This window comes from Sciurus vulgaris (assembly GCF_902686455.1).
Source record: "Sciurus vulgaris genome assembly, chromosome: 4".
Classification (NCBI taxonomy): domain Eukaryota; kingdom Metazoa; phylum Chordata; class Mammalia; order Rodentia; family Sciuridae; genus Sciurus; species Sciurus vulgaris.
In genome coordinates this window covers 99070407-99088687 of record NC_136464.1, presented here as the reverse complement: position 1 = coordinate 99088687, position 18281 = coordinate 99070407, and the positions used below count along the sequence as shown (strand labels likewise).

Here is an 18281-nt window from a genome sequence, read left to right as displayed (position 1 = left end):
TAAGTATTAATTAAAGAACTTTTCAATAACTCCACCTTATAGGGAAGGACCATTCTACTTCTTTTCACCTTTTTTCTGTTTCTGGGCATTAAACCCAGGGCCTCATGCATGCCAAGCAAGTGTTCTGTCGTTCAGCTACATTGCCAGTTCCCTCCTTTTTACTTTTTGATGACAATTTTCAATACAAAGTTCTTCATTTTGCTTCAGTCCAACTTAATTTTTTGCCCTTTCTTCCTTGTGCATTTCATGTCTTATCTAAGAACTATGTTTGCTACAAAGTCAAGAAAACTCAGGTCTATGTTTGTCTTCTAAGGGTTTTATATTTTTAGCTCTTACATTTAGGTCTGTGACCCATTTTGAGTCAAATATTGCATATAGGGTCATATAAGAGTTCACTTCACTGTGATAAACAAAAACTCCTTTTTCAGTTTTCTCTCTTTTGTGGGAAATTTGTAAAAGTCTTCTTTGTTATAGTGTCTTGATCCTGCCTCATGTTGTAAGTCAGAAACTTGTTGATTCAAAAATCACCATGTGTTAGTACACTAAGTTTTGGTCTACATGAATGATCAACTCTCCAGCATGTCTTTCTCTGTATTAGAATGCTTAAAAGGGGCCACACAAAATGAACTGATTCTCATCCTTGTTGATTAATCTCATCAAAAATAGTGGGGGAAAAAAAAAAGAGAGTTCCCTAGAAAATACTATCAATTCTTCTCAAATAGTTCAATTTATTTTGTTAAGCAACTATTTTCTATTTTGAACTTATGTCAAAATAAATTTTAAAAGAAAATCTAAGTAGTCATATTATTTTTTTCTTCTTGTATGATATACCAACTAAATCTAAGACATTTTTGGTACTTAGAAATAAATTCCTTAGTCTTAAACCTAAAAAACATTATCTTATCATATCACAAGCACATGAAACGACGACTATATCTTACTACTCTGTGCCTATAAAGATATTCTTACATATAGATATTAAGTGAATGCAAGAATGCTATTAAATTTTGTACCTTTTTTTTAGATCGAGGCCTGGGCTGCTCCTCATATTCTTCTCCAAAAACAGGTGGTAATAAAAATTCATTTTCCATATCAAGCTCCTCAGCAGCTAACAATTAAATCAGAAAAACTTTTATTTCAAATGCAAAGCCACAGGTTTCTGTTACATAAACACAGCCAACAAAGAACCAGAAAATGTGAACAAGCATTCACACATGGAGACAACCTGAACTGGGATGGGGAGTAGATGATTTGCTGTACCTAACATGATCTGTGAGTTGTGCTAAATGCTATTCAGATTCTAAAAATATATATATATATAATGAACAGCAACAGGAATTTTCAAAGATATGTGCAAAATCAGAAAAATTATTACAACCTGAAATTCAATTATAAGATCTAAAAGGTTACAGTGCAAATCTGTTTCAATCTATTAAATCTTCCCCCAATGTTCTATATCTTAATCGATGTGCTCATTAGTCATTCATACATTTAGAAAATAAATCCTGAAAAATGGAACATTTCTTTTACAAGAGACCTGAAAGGAATTTTCCCCCAGAAAGTCAATTTTCAAAAATTCTTAAGTAAAATGTTATTCATATTTTTTAAATTAAACACAGACACACACACTTTATTCTTTGCTCTACCAGACTTTCCATAATTTCAGAATTTTTTTTAAAAGCTCAAAGGAATCATTTTTATGTTCCTACAACTCAATTCTATGCCTTATTTTGAAGGCTAATTGTTAAGTTTTATTTGGGTAAAAAAGAAAAAAGACTGAGGGTAGTGTAGCTTAGAGGTAGAATTCCTAGCATCAAAAAAGAAGACGTACTTATGAGCATTACAGGCAATGACATGAACATTTTTTAAAAAATCAATGATTCAACAATCAAAGTATTTTGAGTACCTCTAGGAAAATCTATCTCAATATCCAAATCTGGTTCATATGGTACATCAGGCAGGTTGGACTGTGTCTCTGAGTCAGAGCTCTTCATGAGATCTGAATCAATTATATCAGTTTCAATAATTACACCTGTAATTAATCCAGAATTTTATTAGAAATAAAAATAGAAAACCCCAACAGTGTATTTAATCTGCAAAAAAGGAAGTCATTTAATTATAAATGCAATACAAGAATACTTAAAAGGAAAAAGGCATATAGCTATTTTAACATACAAACTTCAAAAAAAAAAAAAAATCCTAAATCCATGAAAACTTTCAATGTGATAAATTTGATCTGTCCCTTTTCAAAAGTTAATAAGTGTGCTTTGATAGTAAAATAATTCCAATATGTATTGTCACAAATCTCATCAGAAATAAACTAATGAGGGGTAAAAAACTGCAATTTTCAGTCGGGCATGGTGGTGCACACCTGTAAACCCACAAGTTTGGGAGGCAGAGGCAGGAGAATCACAAAATCAAAGCCAGTCAATTTAGCAAGGCCCTAGGCACCCCTGGGTTCAATTCCTGGTACATGGGAACACACATGTACACACACACACACACACACACAACAACACAAACCCTGCAATTTTCAGATATTCTTCTTCAATTCAGACCTAGAAAAATCTCCATCATTCCGTACACACTTACACACAACTTTTCTAATGTTTCAATCAGTTGCCTGAAGTTTTTGTGCTATAACCGCAGTAATGCACAGAAATGCATTTATCCTGTACATACTAAAGGGTGACTGATGGTGCAGAACAGAAAGATAAACAGACCCATGCACAGAAACTGAAAACAAAAGGTTTCAAAAAACATTTACTCTCTCTATGAAGGTTTCATGTTGACATTCACCACTGCACCCTTTTTTTAAACTGAGGATTGAACCCAGGGCTCTTTACCACTGAACTAAATCCCCAGTCATTTTTACTTTTTATTTAGAGACAGGGTTTCACTGAGTTGCTTAGTGCCGCACGATTGCTGAGGCTGGCTTTGAACTTGCAATCCTTCTGCCTCAGCCTCCCAAGCTACTGGGATAACAGGAGTGTGCCACTGAGCCCAGCTCCATTTCATTTATTTGAAAAACAAAAAAATACTGGTAGCAACCCACTAAATTAATCCCATGATTCCTTATCACAGTACTTCAAAAACTACTATAATTACAAAATACTTTCTACGTTTCAACTGTTCTCTAAGGTAAAGGGAATTAAGCATCTCATGGGTGAAATAAAATGCTGGGTATCACCAGAAGGCTAAAGCTAGGAACAAATATTCCAACAGAACTGCATACAACACACTCACATAGGATGGTGCTTCACCATGTAGCAAGCAGTGTTCTAACAGAAGATAAATTGATTTATTTTAAAACAATGGAAATAATTTTATTAATCTAAGAAATTAAAACAAAATTGGGAATAATTTGGATCATTTCTAAAATTTACTAAAAGTTAGTTTTATATCTATGCTGCTCTATTAACAATTGTGATTTGATTCTAATGGTCAAATCCTATTACAATTAAAATAGGGAACATAAATCAAGTGCGGTATGTGCTTTTAGTTGCAGCTACTTGTAGGCTGAAGCAGGATTAATTAAGCCCAGGCATTTGAGCCTAACCCAGGCAACATAGCAAGACCCCCATTTCAAAAATATAAAAATAAAAACAGGAGTATAAAAATTCCTGCATTGGCGATTGGGTTTGGCAGAAGAGGGTACCATGCTGGATATAGAATGGATCTCTTAATATAAAATACATTCTTGTTATGTTTTCCTTACTCCTATATCAAGTTGAAGTACAGTAAAACACCATGCTAAGTATTATAGTAATTATAATACTTGTTGAAAAAAAAAACTCACAAAACCAATGAGCCACCTATTTACATATTGTAACTCACTGTTGATATTGGACGCCTCTGTTTTCTCCTCATCTTCATTCATCATATCTGACATTGTAAGCAATTCTGTATCAAGAGGATCTGAAGAAACTTTGCTTTTTAGTTCCTCAATTGCAGCAGGAATCTTCTCAGTGCTGTCCAATGGAGCAGGCAGAAAAACAGGAACGGGCACCTAATTAACCAAAGCATTTTAGTATTAGGGATTATGAAACAATTTAAAACTTACTTTGCTACATCACCCATTTTACAATATCATACTGAATAAAAGCTTTCCAAAGAACATATATCAAAACGAAAATGCTATGGGAAGAGGAAAGCCCCAAACAGTTACTTTTTGAAATAAAATTTTGGAGAAAAATATTTTTTTAGGTATTTCTCCTAAAAAATATAGTCTCGCAGGTGACTATACCACAGCCAAGTTTGACAACAGCATTGTAAGCATTACAAGTGATGTGGGATGAAATGTAATGTTATTTTATATGAAACCCTTATGTTCCAGTTTTAAACTTTATGGCTTTACAAATATTCCTTTTGAAAATGAACCAAATATAAAATACAAATGCACAGAGCAGACACAGGTATCTGTTAAACATCTCTCTTAAGGATGAGTATACACTTGATTAAACACAAAGCATGATCACCACAAAGATTCACCCAAATCTAACTGTTGAAAAAAGGTAAAGAGTTTTATCAGCTTCATTAAACTACTAATTCCAGCAAAATTACTTTTATACCTGTGCCTGATAAAAATCTCAAAACAAAAAAGAGCTTAAAATCTGACTTACAGGAACAGGAACTGTAGTAGGAACAGGAATATTCTGGCTGTACATGTGCATAGGTACTGGGATATACACAGGCACAGGGATAGGCACTGGAACATATTCTGTCTTCCAATTATCATCTAAAAACAATGTATATGTGTAAGAAACAATGTTAACTGGCACTTACAACTGCTCAATGTTAAAATAATTTGATATAGAGAAATTTATCTCATTATCCATTTAAAAGAAATTTCTAGTTATTTTAGATTCCTTAAAAACAATAAAACACAAAACAGCAACCGTTTTAACTTAGAGCAAATAATAACTGTTTTGTTTTTAGTTAAGAAAAAAATGCCTTTAAAAACGACATTATCCAGACATTCTAGTATCCTGCTCGATTGTTTTACTTAAACAATTAGAATGCAGCCTACATTGTAAATTTGATGAAAATACATATTTTAATCATTTCATTTCTTTCTGACAGGAAAGAAATAGTCACCATTATAGACCACAAAGAGATGACTATCTCGGAGGGAACAACACAATTTTAGTAGGTTCAGGAAAACTTTTGTTGTATTTTTTCACTTTTGACATTGTATCAGATTCAAGGTAATATCCAAAATTAGGTAAGCAAAAATCAAAAGAAAAGGAAATGACCCAAAGATTTATTTTCTCTGTAGCCTATGATTTTGGGGAAAAAACACATCTTATTCAAGTGAGTAGCTTTTAAATAAAAGGAAGCAAATAGTTCAAAATTTAAATTACCTGTCTGACAAGATTTGGTCTGCATATGAGGTTTACAGTAAGTAGCTTTTGTCATTGTTAAAGGTTTGCAAAGAACTGCTTTGTTCTTCATCTCTTTGTTTGGTGTTGGAGAAGGGGGTGGGGCTGAACCCTATACAGAAGCAAAGAGAAACATTTCACTTTTGTGAACCCTATACAGAAGCAAAGAGAAACATTTCACTTTTGCCTCTATTTTTCATCACTTCCTGCGTTAATGAATACCTGATTTCTACATCCAAAGGAAAGAACACACAAGAATGGAAGGGAATAACAAAATTATACTATTAATACTAAGTTCATGAGTTTGAATCTGGGAGTATCAATGTCAATCTATCCTAACCACGGCAAAGTTGTAGGAATTACTAATTCTATAAGCCTGTCTCACTTTCAAATAATACCATCAGCAAGCTTTTAGAAAAATATGAAAAGACAACATTCTTTTAAGTACAAAATCACAGTTGTAAACCTATACTGTGAAAATAATTTGACTCTTCAATTTATCTTAAGTGCTTACAGCTATAATGGCTGATATTCTAGCTCCCTCTCCTGGATAAAAAGTTTAAAATATACTAAATTTGTAAAGTAAGAAAAACAATGCAAAGAATTACCACAGGAATTGTAAAACTTTATTTCCCAAGAACTGCAACTTTAGAAATCTATCCTAAACCTATCTGAAAGGTATTCTTTCAGGTGTTTTATACTAGGTTCACTGTGGCATTATTTGCACTGCAAACAAAACCCCAAATAAAATCTGGAAAAAAGCTAACTACCCACAAGGGACTAATGGTATTCTTTTGACCACCTATTGATAAGGAGGGAAAGTAGGTACAGAATACTAATGCAGCCAATCCTAATTATCCAGGGTAGTTATGTTCTATATATTCGCCCTGAATGCTGAATTAGTGAATATTGAACTGCTGCTGCAAGGAGGAATGCAGAGTTACAAGAGCCACATTTTCATCAATTGCTCAATACTTAACCTTGTTTAAAGATACTTTATTTAATATTTCTTACAAATAATTACATGTATTATTTCTTTATAACATTTCAATTACTTTGTACGATGTACTTGATTGTATTATCAACTCACAGATGTACACACACAATAGATACAATATTCACACTGTACAGCACTTACATACAGCACATACACAATGTACAGCACCTGTATAGTACATACATACCACATAGCACTCACACACAGCAAATATATACTAAATCATATACAGTAAATACAATAATGTGAACACATACCATATACTATACAGTAATGCAAATAAAGGCCTGAAATAATACATGACACAAAGATTAAGCATTTTGAAGTCTTATAAAATCATTAAATATTATTACATGGGTGAAGTCACAAGATGGATGATGAGGCAGTGCACTGTGTAGTTAAACAGTCTGACTGCAGTGTGCCCATGGAGAGAGGTTAGTGGAACTAGGTCTTGCGACTTTATGATACTGTCAGAGATTCTCCCAAATAGTGTCAGCCTTCTTTGCTTAGTTTATTTGCCTCAACTCTTTTACTTGTCTTGCTATTAAGGCACGTACCCACTGGTGCTTAAATTTTAGGCTGTATTCAAGCACATAATCTAATTTTTCCAGGCCACTGGCCATTTTTTCCGAGACAGAAGTCATACCAGTACCATCTTCCCTCATATTGACCAAGCCTTCTCCACTCATTTGCTGTGCAATACACATTATGTTCTTTATACTATTCTTCATGCTTTATGTAACATCTTCAAAGCCTTTGAAAATTTTTCAGTCTGGGTAAACATCTTCCAAACAATTAATTAATAGCAGTCTGTTTGATGCTATCTCAAGTTGTGTCAACATGATCAGTAAGTTCCACAGAGTGACTAACTTCCAGTTGTCCATCATGGTGGTATCCTTGTTGCCATCAAGAGCCTTGCAAACTCTCACACGATGCACCTCAAGAGCTTTTAGTATACTCTGATCGAGTGGCTGTGAGGGGACTGTGTTTGGGGGCATAAAAAGACTGCTACAATGGGATGGACATTTTTTTGAGTTTTTCACAGCAACTGACTAAGGCATTATCCAACAATAAAATTATGAAAGCAAAGTTTCCACCCTAAGACAGTGTTCAACTTCTGGAGTGAAGCAGTTGTGGAACCAATCGCAGAATATTTCAGACACCATCCATGCCTTTTCCTTCCACTTCCATGTGATAACATACAGCTCAGGTTTTCCTCTTGAAGTGTTCATGGATTTTAACCTCCGTACATCATTAGGGGTTTGCACTTAAAAAGTTGTTCTTGGCATTGATGCAAAATGGCAAGGTTGTACAAACTGAATTATTTAAAGTCAAGGGCTTTGAAGACTATTTTCAGGCCAACAACCTCATAAATATAAACAAGCCAGTCTCATTAGTATTGAAAACTAGTTCTCCCACATAACCCTTTTATTCTGTATAATAGGTATTCTTCCACATAGTGTACTGATCTGGAGAACCCACCTCATCTTCAAGTTCAAAACTCTTTCACATCATATCACCTTAAAACATACAAGCCAGCCAGGACTACCTGAGAAGGGTTTAACAATTTCCTAGTCCTGCTTAACATGTTGTAAGCTGAAAGCCTCACAACAAAGCTGTTCTCTATGCTTTTTGAAATGTGCCATTATCTCATAAATCCACAAATTTTGTTGCAATAGATGTTACTTCAGCTTTTGGAGTGATTGGCAAATTTTTATCTTCCTTTCTCTAGTTGTATTGTTGATTCATTAATACTGAATTCATATCAATAGCACTGACTGAATGATACTTATCTAATACACATATTTTCCCCATAATGGACATTACAGCTTTCTTGTACTCAGGGATACTTGATAGCACTTCTGCATCATATTTGTGGGCCCTTGTAAATAGCAAAATTATCAACAAAAACTAAAGCATTAATAAAATTGTAAAAAGGACATTTGTTCACAAATTGAGAGTTGAAATGGAAAGGCACAGCACTGTATTGATCTACCTCAACTGGAACACATGTAATCAGGTGACTCAAATTTTTTCTGCAAATGTCAAAGTGTCCATTATTGATTTAGGATTACAAGTAAATTCTGGTAAATAGACAAATTCACAAATACAGAACCACAAATAATGAAGATTGATCATACTTAAAATTTTTTATCTGTGATTTCTTCCAACCCCTCCCTGTTGAGGGTTTTTGTTTCTGCTACTGGGAAATTGAACCCAGGGGCGCTTAACTATTGAGGCACATCCTCAGCCCTTTTTATTTTTTTGAGACAGAGTCTCACTAAGCTGCTTAGGGACTTGCTAAGTTGTTGAGGTTGGCCTCAAATTTGTGATCCTCTTGGCTCCTCCAGAGTCACTGCAATTATAGACATGCACCATCATGCCTCACTGTGAGTTTTTTTTTTTTTTTTTTTAAAGATATGGAAGAATGTAAACAATTTATAGTAGGTAACTCAATAGTTACAAGTAATATATACATGGACAAGGAGGCTGGCACAAAAATGAACTTAATGCCAGATTCATCAAGATTTCAAACCTCATATTAATCAGCTCTAAGAGACAGAGTCCTGAACGAGGAGCTAGGAAACTTGGTGCTAACATCACAGCTGTGGTGACCTCAGGGCATTCAACCTCCTGTGCTTTGATCTCCTTGATTTTATAATTGAGAGGAAAATCTTAGCAAAGTACTTAATATATACCAGGCATTGGGTAAAGTTTGGTCTGAATGGAAAATACTCTGATATCCCCCACTTAATAACAGGGAAGTCCCAAATCACAGATGTCCTACAACTGTTCAATGTTCCACCCCTTGCCATTCTGCAAATATTACCTCATATCAATTATCTAGGCCACCTGATGAAAAAATAGACTCCAACCTGTTTTAGAATGTATTTTGCCTTTTTGCTTATCAACAGGTAGGATCTATAGCTATTTATGGTCAATGTTGAAGGATCTGAACTAATGAAAATTATAACGACAAAATCTATCATCTGTTGAGTACTTTGCCAGGAACTACGTAAAACAGCAAATCTTATTTCTTCCACTTAAACACTGCAATCACTACCATTTTAAAGATGAGGAAACTGGGGCTTAGGAGTTACATAACCTGTCAAGGGTCAGAAAGTTTAAAAGCTCTGAAATTAGAATTCAGAGATTCATCTGGTCAGGCACAGTGGCTGGCGCATACCTGTAATCCCAGTGGTTCAGGACACTGAGACAGAAGATCAAGAGTTCAAAGCCAGCCTCAGCAATGTAACTCAGTGAGACCCTGTCTCTAAATAAAATACAAAATAGGGCTGGGGATGTGGCTCAGTGGTTGAATGCCCCTAAGTTCAATTCCCAGTACCCCCCCTCCAAAAAAAAAAAAAAAAAAAAAGATTCATCTGATGCGAAAGAATATGTTATTAACTGCCATATACACTGCCACTTGCCACTATGAGATCTGGAACAGAACAGTTATGTGTTCAGCATTTAGTATGTGACAAACCTGAGGTGGGTACCATTTTCACCCTGATTTTACAAATAAGGAAACACACAAACAACAGTGAAATAACTTGCCACAAAATAATCTAACTACACTTTCATTCTCTGGGCCATATGGGTCCAAATTCCAAAAACCTACAAAGGAAAAATGGGAAGGAACTTAATAATACAATTGCAATAGTCACAATGGTACCCTGACTTTCCTAGCTCATCAAAAATGCAGTAAGGAGGTACCTTACTGGCTGATTGCACAAATATAACAAAAATAAAAGGTGGGCAAGGTAATCCCAGCAAATCAGGGAGGTTGAGGCAGAAGGATCCACACGAAGTTCAAGGCCAGCCTTGGCAACTTAGTGAAACTGCCTCAAAATAAGATGAAAAGGGCTAGGGATGTAGCTCAGTGGTGGAACACTTGCCAACCATGTGCAAGGTCTTGGGTTCAATCAGCAGTACCATTTTTAAAAACGGGGGAGGGGAATCATTTTTATACTCTTTACCAAGAATGAAAATCCTGGTATTAAAATCAGATAATTCAGCTAAATACTTTAAGTACTTCTGAATTATCTGACTTAAAAATGTTATTTCCACAAGGAGTAGAAAAGGAAAGGCAAAGAGAAAAAAAGCACTCTTACTTTTCTAGGGCTATGTCCCACTTGTCAACATCAAAACAAACACCGAACAGAATGAATGTAAAAACACTGATCTTTCATCTATATTCATCCCTCAGTATGGGAGAGATTTGATTGGGGGAGACCGCACAGATACCAAAATATGCAGATACTCAAATCCCTTATATAAAATGCTATATTTGTATAAACCTAAGCACATCCTCCAATGTACTTTTAATCATATCAAGATGACTTATAATAGCAAATATAGTGTAAATGCTACAAAAATAAGTGTTATACTGTGTTGGGAAAAATATTTGTGCAGATTTGACACAGACACAACCAGCGTACACCTAACTACGTAGTATAACAGGCAAATAGAGGAGTACTGAAGAGAGACAGAATATCTATGAAATGGTAGGACGCTACACCACAGTGTGCCTACATCACTTCATTCATGTGGATTCAGCACAATGCCTGGCATATGGCAATTTTGTTTCTTGAAACTTTCTGGAATTCTCCTCCAGTATTTTCAATCCTAGTTTGACTGAATCTGCAGATAGGGAACCCAAAGATATAGAAGGTCCACTGTGTATTGGTGATTCTCAATCTCTGCTTACATATTAGAATCACCTGAACAACTTTTCTAAAATAAGAATTTCTGAGATGGAAACAAGAAATCAGAAGGTCTTGAAATCCTGCTAGGTGGTTCTTACTATAGCTAGGAACTAATAAGACCCACTCACTCCTCTAGTCTTTCTTACCACAAGAACTAACCCAGAGACTAATTGTGATGCCAATAAATGACTCCTGAAGAGCTTCCATTTGAATAAGAATGCTTGAAATTCCAGAAGACAAAACCTAAAGAGGCAGAGCCTCACTGTTCTTCAAAGTGTAGCAAAAGAATTCCTTTTGGTCTTTAGCAGTCAATATATACAAAATGCAACTTTCAACTACAAAACTCATGGCAACACAGAAGCAGAATTTGATGCATTACATCAAAAAGGGAGAGAAAAAAAAAAGGCCAAATACAAGAGAAGGAGGGGGGTGGAGGTGTACAAAAGGACATCTGGATATTTCTACAATTTAAAAACTCACAGATCCTAATCACCAACGTAGATCATCAGATCTCTTTTAAAAATACATCATCTGATTCACTCTATCCTTTCAGTCTCACTTTCCATTATTCAATCAAAGATCCCCTTCAAGCTTGACCCTAATGAATAGCTCTGTCAAACACATATTTGCTGTGCACATTATTCCTCCTACTTTTCATGCCTATCTACCTGGGAACCTCCTACTCAACTGTTTACAGTTAGTTTATTCAGTCTTTGAGAACCATATACAATCCATCTTTTCAAACATACTAGTGCTACCATCTTACAGATGTACCTATGACAAGAACTTCAACTCAAATGCCCTTGATATGTCTATCTTCCTCACCTGGCTAGAGTTTCCAATTAATTCCACTTCTGTTTCCTAGCATGTATGAAAGTCATTAGTAGTAATAACTCAGCTAATAACTTCCAATATCTCAACAAAGGAAATCACAGCTTATTATTATAATCAGATTACATTGCCCTAATTATTTTCACCCTCGAATTATAAAATCACAACTTAAAAGTATTTAAGCAATACTTACCGTCATTTTGGTTCGGGACGTCTGACAGCCCTGATCTAAAAAATAAACAAAAAAAAGTTTAAATAAAACAAGTATCACTTCAAAATTTAAGATGTGAGTGAAGAAAATATTTAAAACCATTTTAAGAATTTAACATTTGAGTAGAAAGTACAGACATACAGATTAATAGGTATAATTAACTCTTCATTTTGCTACCTCTGAATGTAACTGCTTTGGAATAAATACTGTTTTTAGATGTAGCTCTAATATAAAATAAAAAGTAATACCTTCTAAAGAGGTTTGTTCCATTCAGCCTACACCAGGCACATATAATTTGATAAAAACTGGTTTCATTTAAAATTACAAATTGTCACATGATAGATGATTTTTTAAAATTTTGTTATAATTTTATTCAGCTTCTCTCTGCTCCAACTAGGCACTATTTTTTTCAATTAGCAAGAAATGAACAGTACCAATTAAAATACTATATGGGGTTCTTTGTAGAGAAACTATGGCATTTAAGTTGCTATTAAACTATCTCCAAAATCAACTATTCATTATCAGTGCTTTATATTCAAAACTAAGAAAATACAAACTGATACATAGGGTTTTCAAGTTCCCACCTAAATTACTCCATACCATAATGTAAGTTTTCAGGTCCTTTCTGAGTTGTCATGTTGGGCTCATTTTGTTGACAATAAAAACGTAGTAAGCAGTGTTGATCACAGAAATGTTTCATTTCTCCACGCCACTGCACTCGCTCTTTAAGAGTTCCTTGAGATTTACAACAGTCACACCTTGCAGCCTTCATAAAAAAGGAATGGTTTTAGATGTTTCAAATTAAAATGTTTAAAATACAACACGTAAGTTTATAGTGATTACTGCCAAATGTGATAATATCTGATAAAAAAAAGTTATACAGACAATAAAATTCTTAAAAAAAAGGAAAAAATTAGTGTAATTTCTGTAATTGGTGAAGTTCCCTACATTTACCATAAATCAAGACTAGCATTATAAAGATGGATAACTAAATGAACATTGGTAAACCAAATTAATACAATCCATTTCATTATTTTTAAATAATTTAGAGTGCCCTAATAATATGTTAGTAGAAGAATACTAAAATTATTACCTTGAAAATTTCTGGTTAGTGAACATATTTCCTAGCTTAGTTGTATAAGACCTGAGTAATTTTGAAGCAAGCTCTTCTGATGGGAAAATTAGAAATGTTAACTCGAAATATTTTAGTTTTTTAAGTTTAATAAGTAGAGGCACACAATTTGTGTAATCATCCATGTACATAGGGTAATAGTTTTTGACTCATTCTGTTATTTTTTCCCTTCCCCCTCACCCCTCCCACCCCTCTTTTCCTTCTATACAGTCCCTCCTTCCTCCATCAGTTTTAATTACTTTTAAAAACAATAATTATCTTCACACACCCAATCTGATCCACATCTAGCAATCAGCCCCACCTGGTCCACAATTTAACATAAAAAGGGGGGGACACCACTAAAATTCATACACAATTATCCTTTATGATGCCGAGTCAATCTAGGGACAGATTTTTTTTTTACTTTTACTTTATAAAAAAGATCCCATTTTTCTAGATTTTGTCCATTTTCATTCTTCCTGAATATCGTGATCAATGAATGGACCAAATGATAAAAGTAATTAATTTCAAATATGGTTCTTGTCATAGTTTTCTGATCTAGAAACTTAATTACTGTAATTTTTTAAATTGACATCCAGTTTAACTAGTAGCTAAGAAATTAATAAAGCAACAAATATTATTAATTATTCTTAATAATTGTGACAGTGGCTTTCCATGATTGCTTTAAATAATCTGGAGTTTTATACTGTAGATTTTGAAATCTCTATGTTTCAGATAAAGTTCTATAAATAAATATTATGTTAAAATTCCTAGTCAGGAGGGCTGGGGATGTAGGGTCAGTGGTAGAGCACTTGCTTACTATGTGTGAGGAGCCTAGCTGTAAAATAAATATGATTCCCAGTGCTGTTAAATAAATGAATAAATAAAAATCTAAATGGTGAAGAGAAAGATGTGCTTGAAACTAAAACTAAGCATTTAAGACCATCAAAGAAATATTTTCTTGTTTCATACAAACACTACTACCTACAATAGAACCAAACACTGGTTTAGACGCTAAAATGAATGCAAGTGAGATGGTGTTTGTGACTTTGTCCTCTGTGTATTTCTAACATTTGAACCTGAACCTTAAGATTTCATTCATTCAGAAATAAGATTAAAATAATGAAGTAATTTTTTTAAAAAGTACACCAAAACCCTCAGCCTCCATTATTCTATCTCTGACAAGTTATCTTCCTTTTTATTTATATCAGTTACTATGTTGAGTCGTAGATATTCAAACACCAAGCCAAGAATTTCTACAATTCTCCAAGTAATTTTAACACTAACCAACTTTTATAAAGTGAACTAAACAGCCATCTTATTGTTTGTTTCTGTAGAGATATCTATCACAATTTTGAAGTCATGGTGTCTATCACATGCAGCTGCACATAGAATTTTAGCACTGAGATCATTTTCCATGTTATCAACACAGAAAATTAATATTTTTTTCTTGGTTAATACCCAACCACCAAAGTTCAAATTTATATTCAGTCTCATACACACACACACACACAAAAAAAAAAAAAAAAAACACACACAAGAAAAAGCTAATATAGTGGGCCAAAGGGGATTTGACTTTTTAAAGGTAAATTTTCATAAAACACACACTTATTTACAATTTCAAATCAAATAGTTTTGGTCTCTACTAAGTGTCCTATCAATCTGAAAGTCTCCAAAACTCTACAATTAAAAAGGCAAAAGAGGAAAAGTGTTTTAAAAACACATCCAGACCAACCAATACTAATACTCAAAACTGATAATGGAGGTATCAAAAATATTTCTATTTAGTGAAAAAACAACAAAGTTTAGAGAAATAATCGATTGAACTATATCACTGAAAAATACAAGTATAATCTAATCTTTAGTAATAACTAAATAAAAAAGATGATAAAAATCCTACTGCAAGTTATAAATAACTGAAATGCAAAATATTTTTTTTTTGATCCAGAACCAGGAATTGAACCCAAAGGTGCTTAACCACTGAGCCACATTCCTAGTCCTTTTTTATATTCTATTTAGAGCCGGTCTCCCTGAGTTGTTTAGGACCTCACTAAACTGCTGAGGCTTTGAACAAACAATCCTCCTGCTTCAGCCTCCTGAGCCACTTGGATTATAGGCGTATACCACCACGCCTGGCTAAAATGCAAAATAATTTTAATGAACAGTATATCCAGGACTATACCTAAAGTGTGTAGATTTTAAAAATAAATGTTACTATATTTACTAAGGTAGTAACTACAAAGTTCATTGAAAGACTCGTCAAAGTAATCAAAATCTGGATTTATTGCCAAAGTAATCAAAATCTGGATTTACTTGCCTTGTAGTACCAATCCTGAAATTTTTTACAGCAGTCTTCACTGCAGAAATCTCTCACAACACCATCAAGTTCTTTAGTTGCACCCTTCTTACACAGCTGAGAACAATAGTTGCAGGTAACACATCTTAATCCTAAACGCCTTGCAAAATCCTGTTTGTATAACAGTTTGCAGCCTGAAAAATGTTTTAAATATTAAAACCAACGACACATGAAAAATCAAATTTTAAGATTTTTATAAGTAGATTATTAGTTTTAGAACATATCCAATAAATTTGCATATAAAGTCCTTTCCCTCCTGATCAAAACTCTAAAATCTACTGTGATCTACAATAATCTATAAAAACTGGAACAGAATATAGATTATTATATTAGAAAACATTTAACAAGTTGGTTCAAACAATGCTGCTTTTAAGGTGTTAAAATCTAGTAATGTCTTAGAACTATTTTTATCTGCTCTATTAAATAGAATCTTAAGTATCAGAGAAAGTAAAACACAAATAAGCATGTTAGAGAAATGAATAACACAGCCTGCTGACAGGCTCTGGGTAAATTTACAGACATGTTCAACTAGGTAATCATTTTAGCCAAATTTTCTACCGTTACCCTACATCAATCCTTCAAAGAAGTGTAAACTGTTTACTGACTTATCCATAGACAATACTGTTATCTATTCCCTTAATGAAATACTTTTTACTTAGTACATAAAAATATTAAGTATTTTTACAAATCTAATATATGCCCTGTAATATCTGAGGATTAAACCCATCTTCCATACTTGTATTCAAACTGTGCCAAGTAACTAGAATGACTTTTTACTCATTTGTGATCTAATGAAATTCTACCCATCCTGTAATAATGAGCTCAAATGACACCTCCACAACAAACTTTCTGTCCTCAACATAATTTTAAATTATCTTTCCCACTTGTGAACATGAATTCCAAGTTTTTTTGTTTTTTGTATTTTGCAGTTTTTGTTTTGCTTTGCTTAGGGGCGTGTATGGGATTGAACCCAGAAGCACTTAACAACTGAGCCTCATCCCCAGCCAGCCTTGCCCATTTTTTTAGATAGGGTCTTGCCAAGCTTCCGAGGCTGGCTTTGAAATTGCCATCCTCCTACCTCAGCCTCCCAAGCTGCTGGGATTACAGGCATGTGCCACTTTACCTGGAATGAACTGCAAATTTTTATTTAATCAATTTTCAATCATTTGTGTACTAAGACTTTTCTGTTATTTTGAATTACATTAAAAAGTACTTTTAAAAATTTACCTTTATTAACTTTATCTAATTAAGATTTTGGTGGTAATACTAGGTATGTTATTTCTAACAGGTTTCAGCAGAAAACTAGGTGAAATAAGAGAAAGCAAAAATAGTATTTAACAGGAAAAAATACAAATTCTTTTTAATTTATTTTTACCCATCTAAATTTTTAAGTCCTTCCAATGGAAAATTATGCTCTTAAATGTCAATCATCAGTCTGTTACTCTCTAATAATTTTATTAAAATCCATATGGGAATCTAAATGATACAAGTTCACTGACATATGTGAACGATTAACATAAATGTGTTCATACATGTGAACGAGGAAGACTGTTATTACACAAAAACAAGTGTAAAAAGAAAAAATTTGGAATTAATCTTAACATTTTAGGATTTATCATTTTTCATTATACCTTTATTCTTAAGCAATAGTAAAATATGGTTGCCTTTCATTCTAGGTGAAATGTACCAATTAAACCTAAGTAGGAATGCCTTGTTTTTATAAATAGTATCTACTTACTAACATAAAATATTAGATGTGAAAAGTATAATTGGTGTCACTAGTTATAAATCTTTCTTTCATTTCCTACTGCTGGCATTGAGAATTTTCCAACCTTTCTCTTGCACCAAACTAGTACTAGAAATCCATAGAAAAAGTAGATTTAAAAAAAAAAAATCATCACTGGAAAACAACTGATGAAGACAGCAGATAGGAAAGCTCAAAGCTCAGTGACTTGAGCCAAAGAAAGAATAAAAAGTGAAAGTCAGCTTAGAATGAGAATGCAACATTTGAGAAATGCATGACAAGAGCTCAAAAAACCCACAGCTACAATCCTGGTTCACATCTTTGGAGAGGCTGGTTTACAATTTATTTCTATAATCTGCCACCTGGAACAACAGCAATAAAAAGTATAGAAGAGAAGAAGGGAAATTCTTGAATATGCTATAACAGAACACAGAGTAACTCCCAGGCAACCCAAATTTAAAACTAAAAGTTTTCCCCCACTGCAGTGTTATTGTTGCATGTGATTTTTCTCTCTGGTACAGATTAAGTATTCCTTATTTGAAATACAGGAAGACCAAAAGGGTTTCAGGTTGGGAGTTTGTTTGTTTGTTTTTTAATATTCTCAGATCTTACTGAGTCTCTCTAATACAAAAATCCCAAAATCTGAAATACTCCAAAATCCAACAATGTTGGAGCATCATGTTGATACTTAAAAAGTTTTGAATTCCAGATTTTCAGATTAGCGATGTTCAACCTATATATGGAAAACCTTTGTAGGCTATGCAGTAAAAAGGTAGGAAAATTAAGCCAATGGACAACAATTCTAATTCACTTAGAAAATGAACTTTCACACCACAATGCATAGGTTCAGAGATGGCATGGTATCATAATACTTTTATTTGATTCTCAAAACGTCCTTGTAATGGAAAAGTGGTTATCAATTTTTTAGAGAGAAAACCTTG

General features: G+C 33.7%; 1 protein-coding gene across 1 annotated transcript in view; it reads right to left on the bottom strand.

The window, feature by feature from the left end:
- Positions 1 to 18281, bottom strand: part of ZMYM2 (zinc finger MYM-type containing 2) — a 94575-nt gene that overhangs the window by 17478 nt on the left and 58816 nt on the right. Inside the window, exons 13-20 of the mRNA XM_079138844.1 lie at positions 15558 to 15730; positions 12730 to 12895; positions 12112 to 12146; positions 5364 to 5493; positions 4623 to 4738; positions 3838 to 4009; positions 1907 to 2032; positions 1014 to 1108 (exon numbers count right to left, since the gene is read on the bottom strand). Coding sequence (XP_078994970.1) covers positions 1014 to 1108; positions 1907 to 2032; positions 3838 to 4009; positions 4623 to 4738; positions 5364 to 5493; positions 12112 to 12146; positions 12730 to 12895; positions 15558 to 15730 — 1013 coding nt within the window. The remainder of the gene's footprint in view (positions 1 to 1013; positions 1109 to 1906; positions 2033 to 3837; positions 4010 to 4622; positions 4739 to 5363; positions 5494 to 12111; positions 12147 to 12729; positions 12896 to 15557; positions 15731 to 18281) is intronic.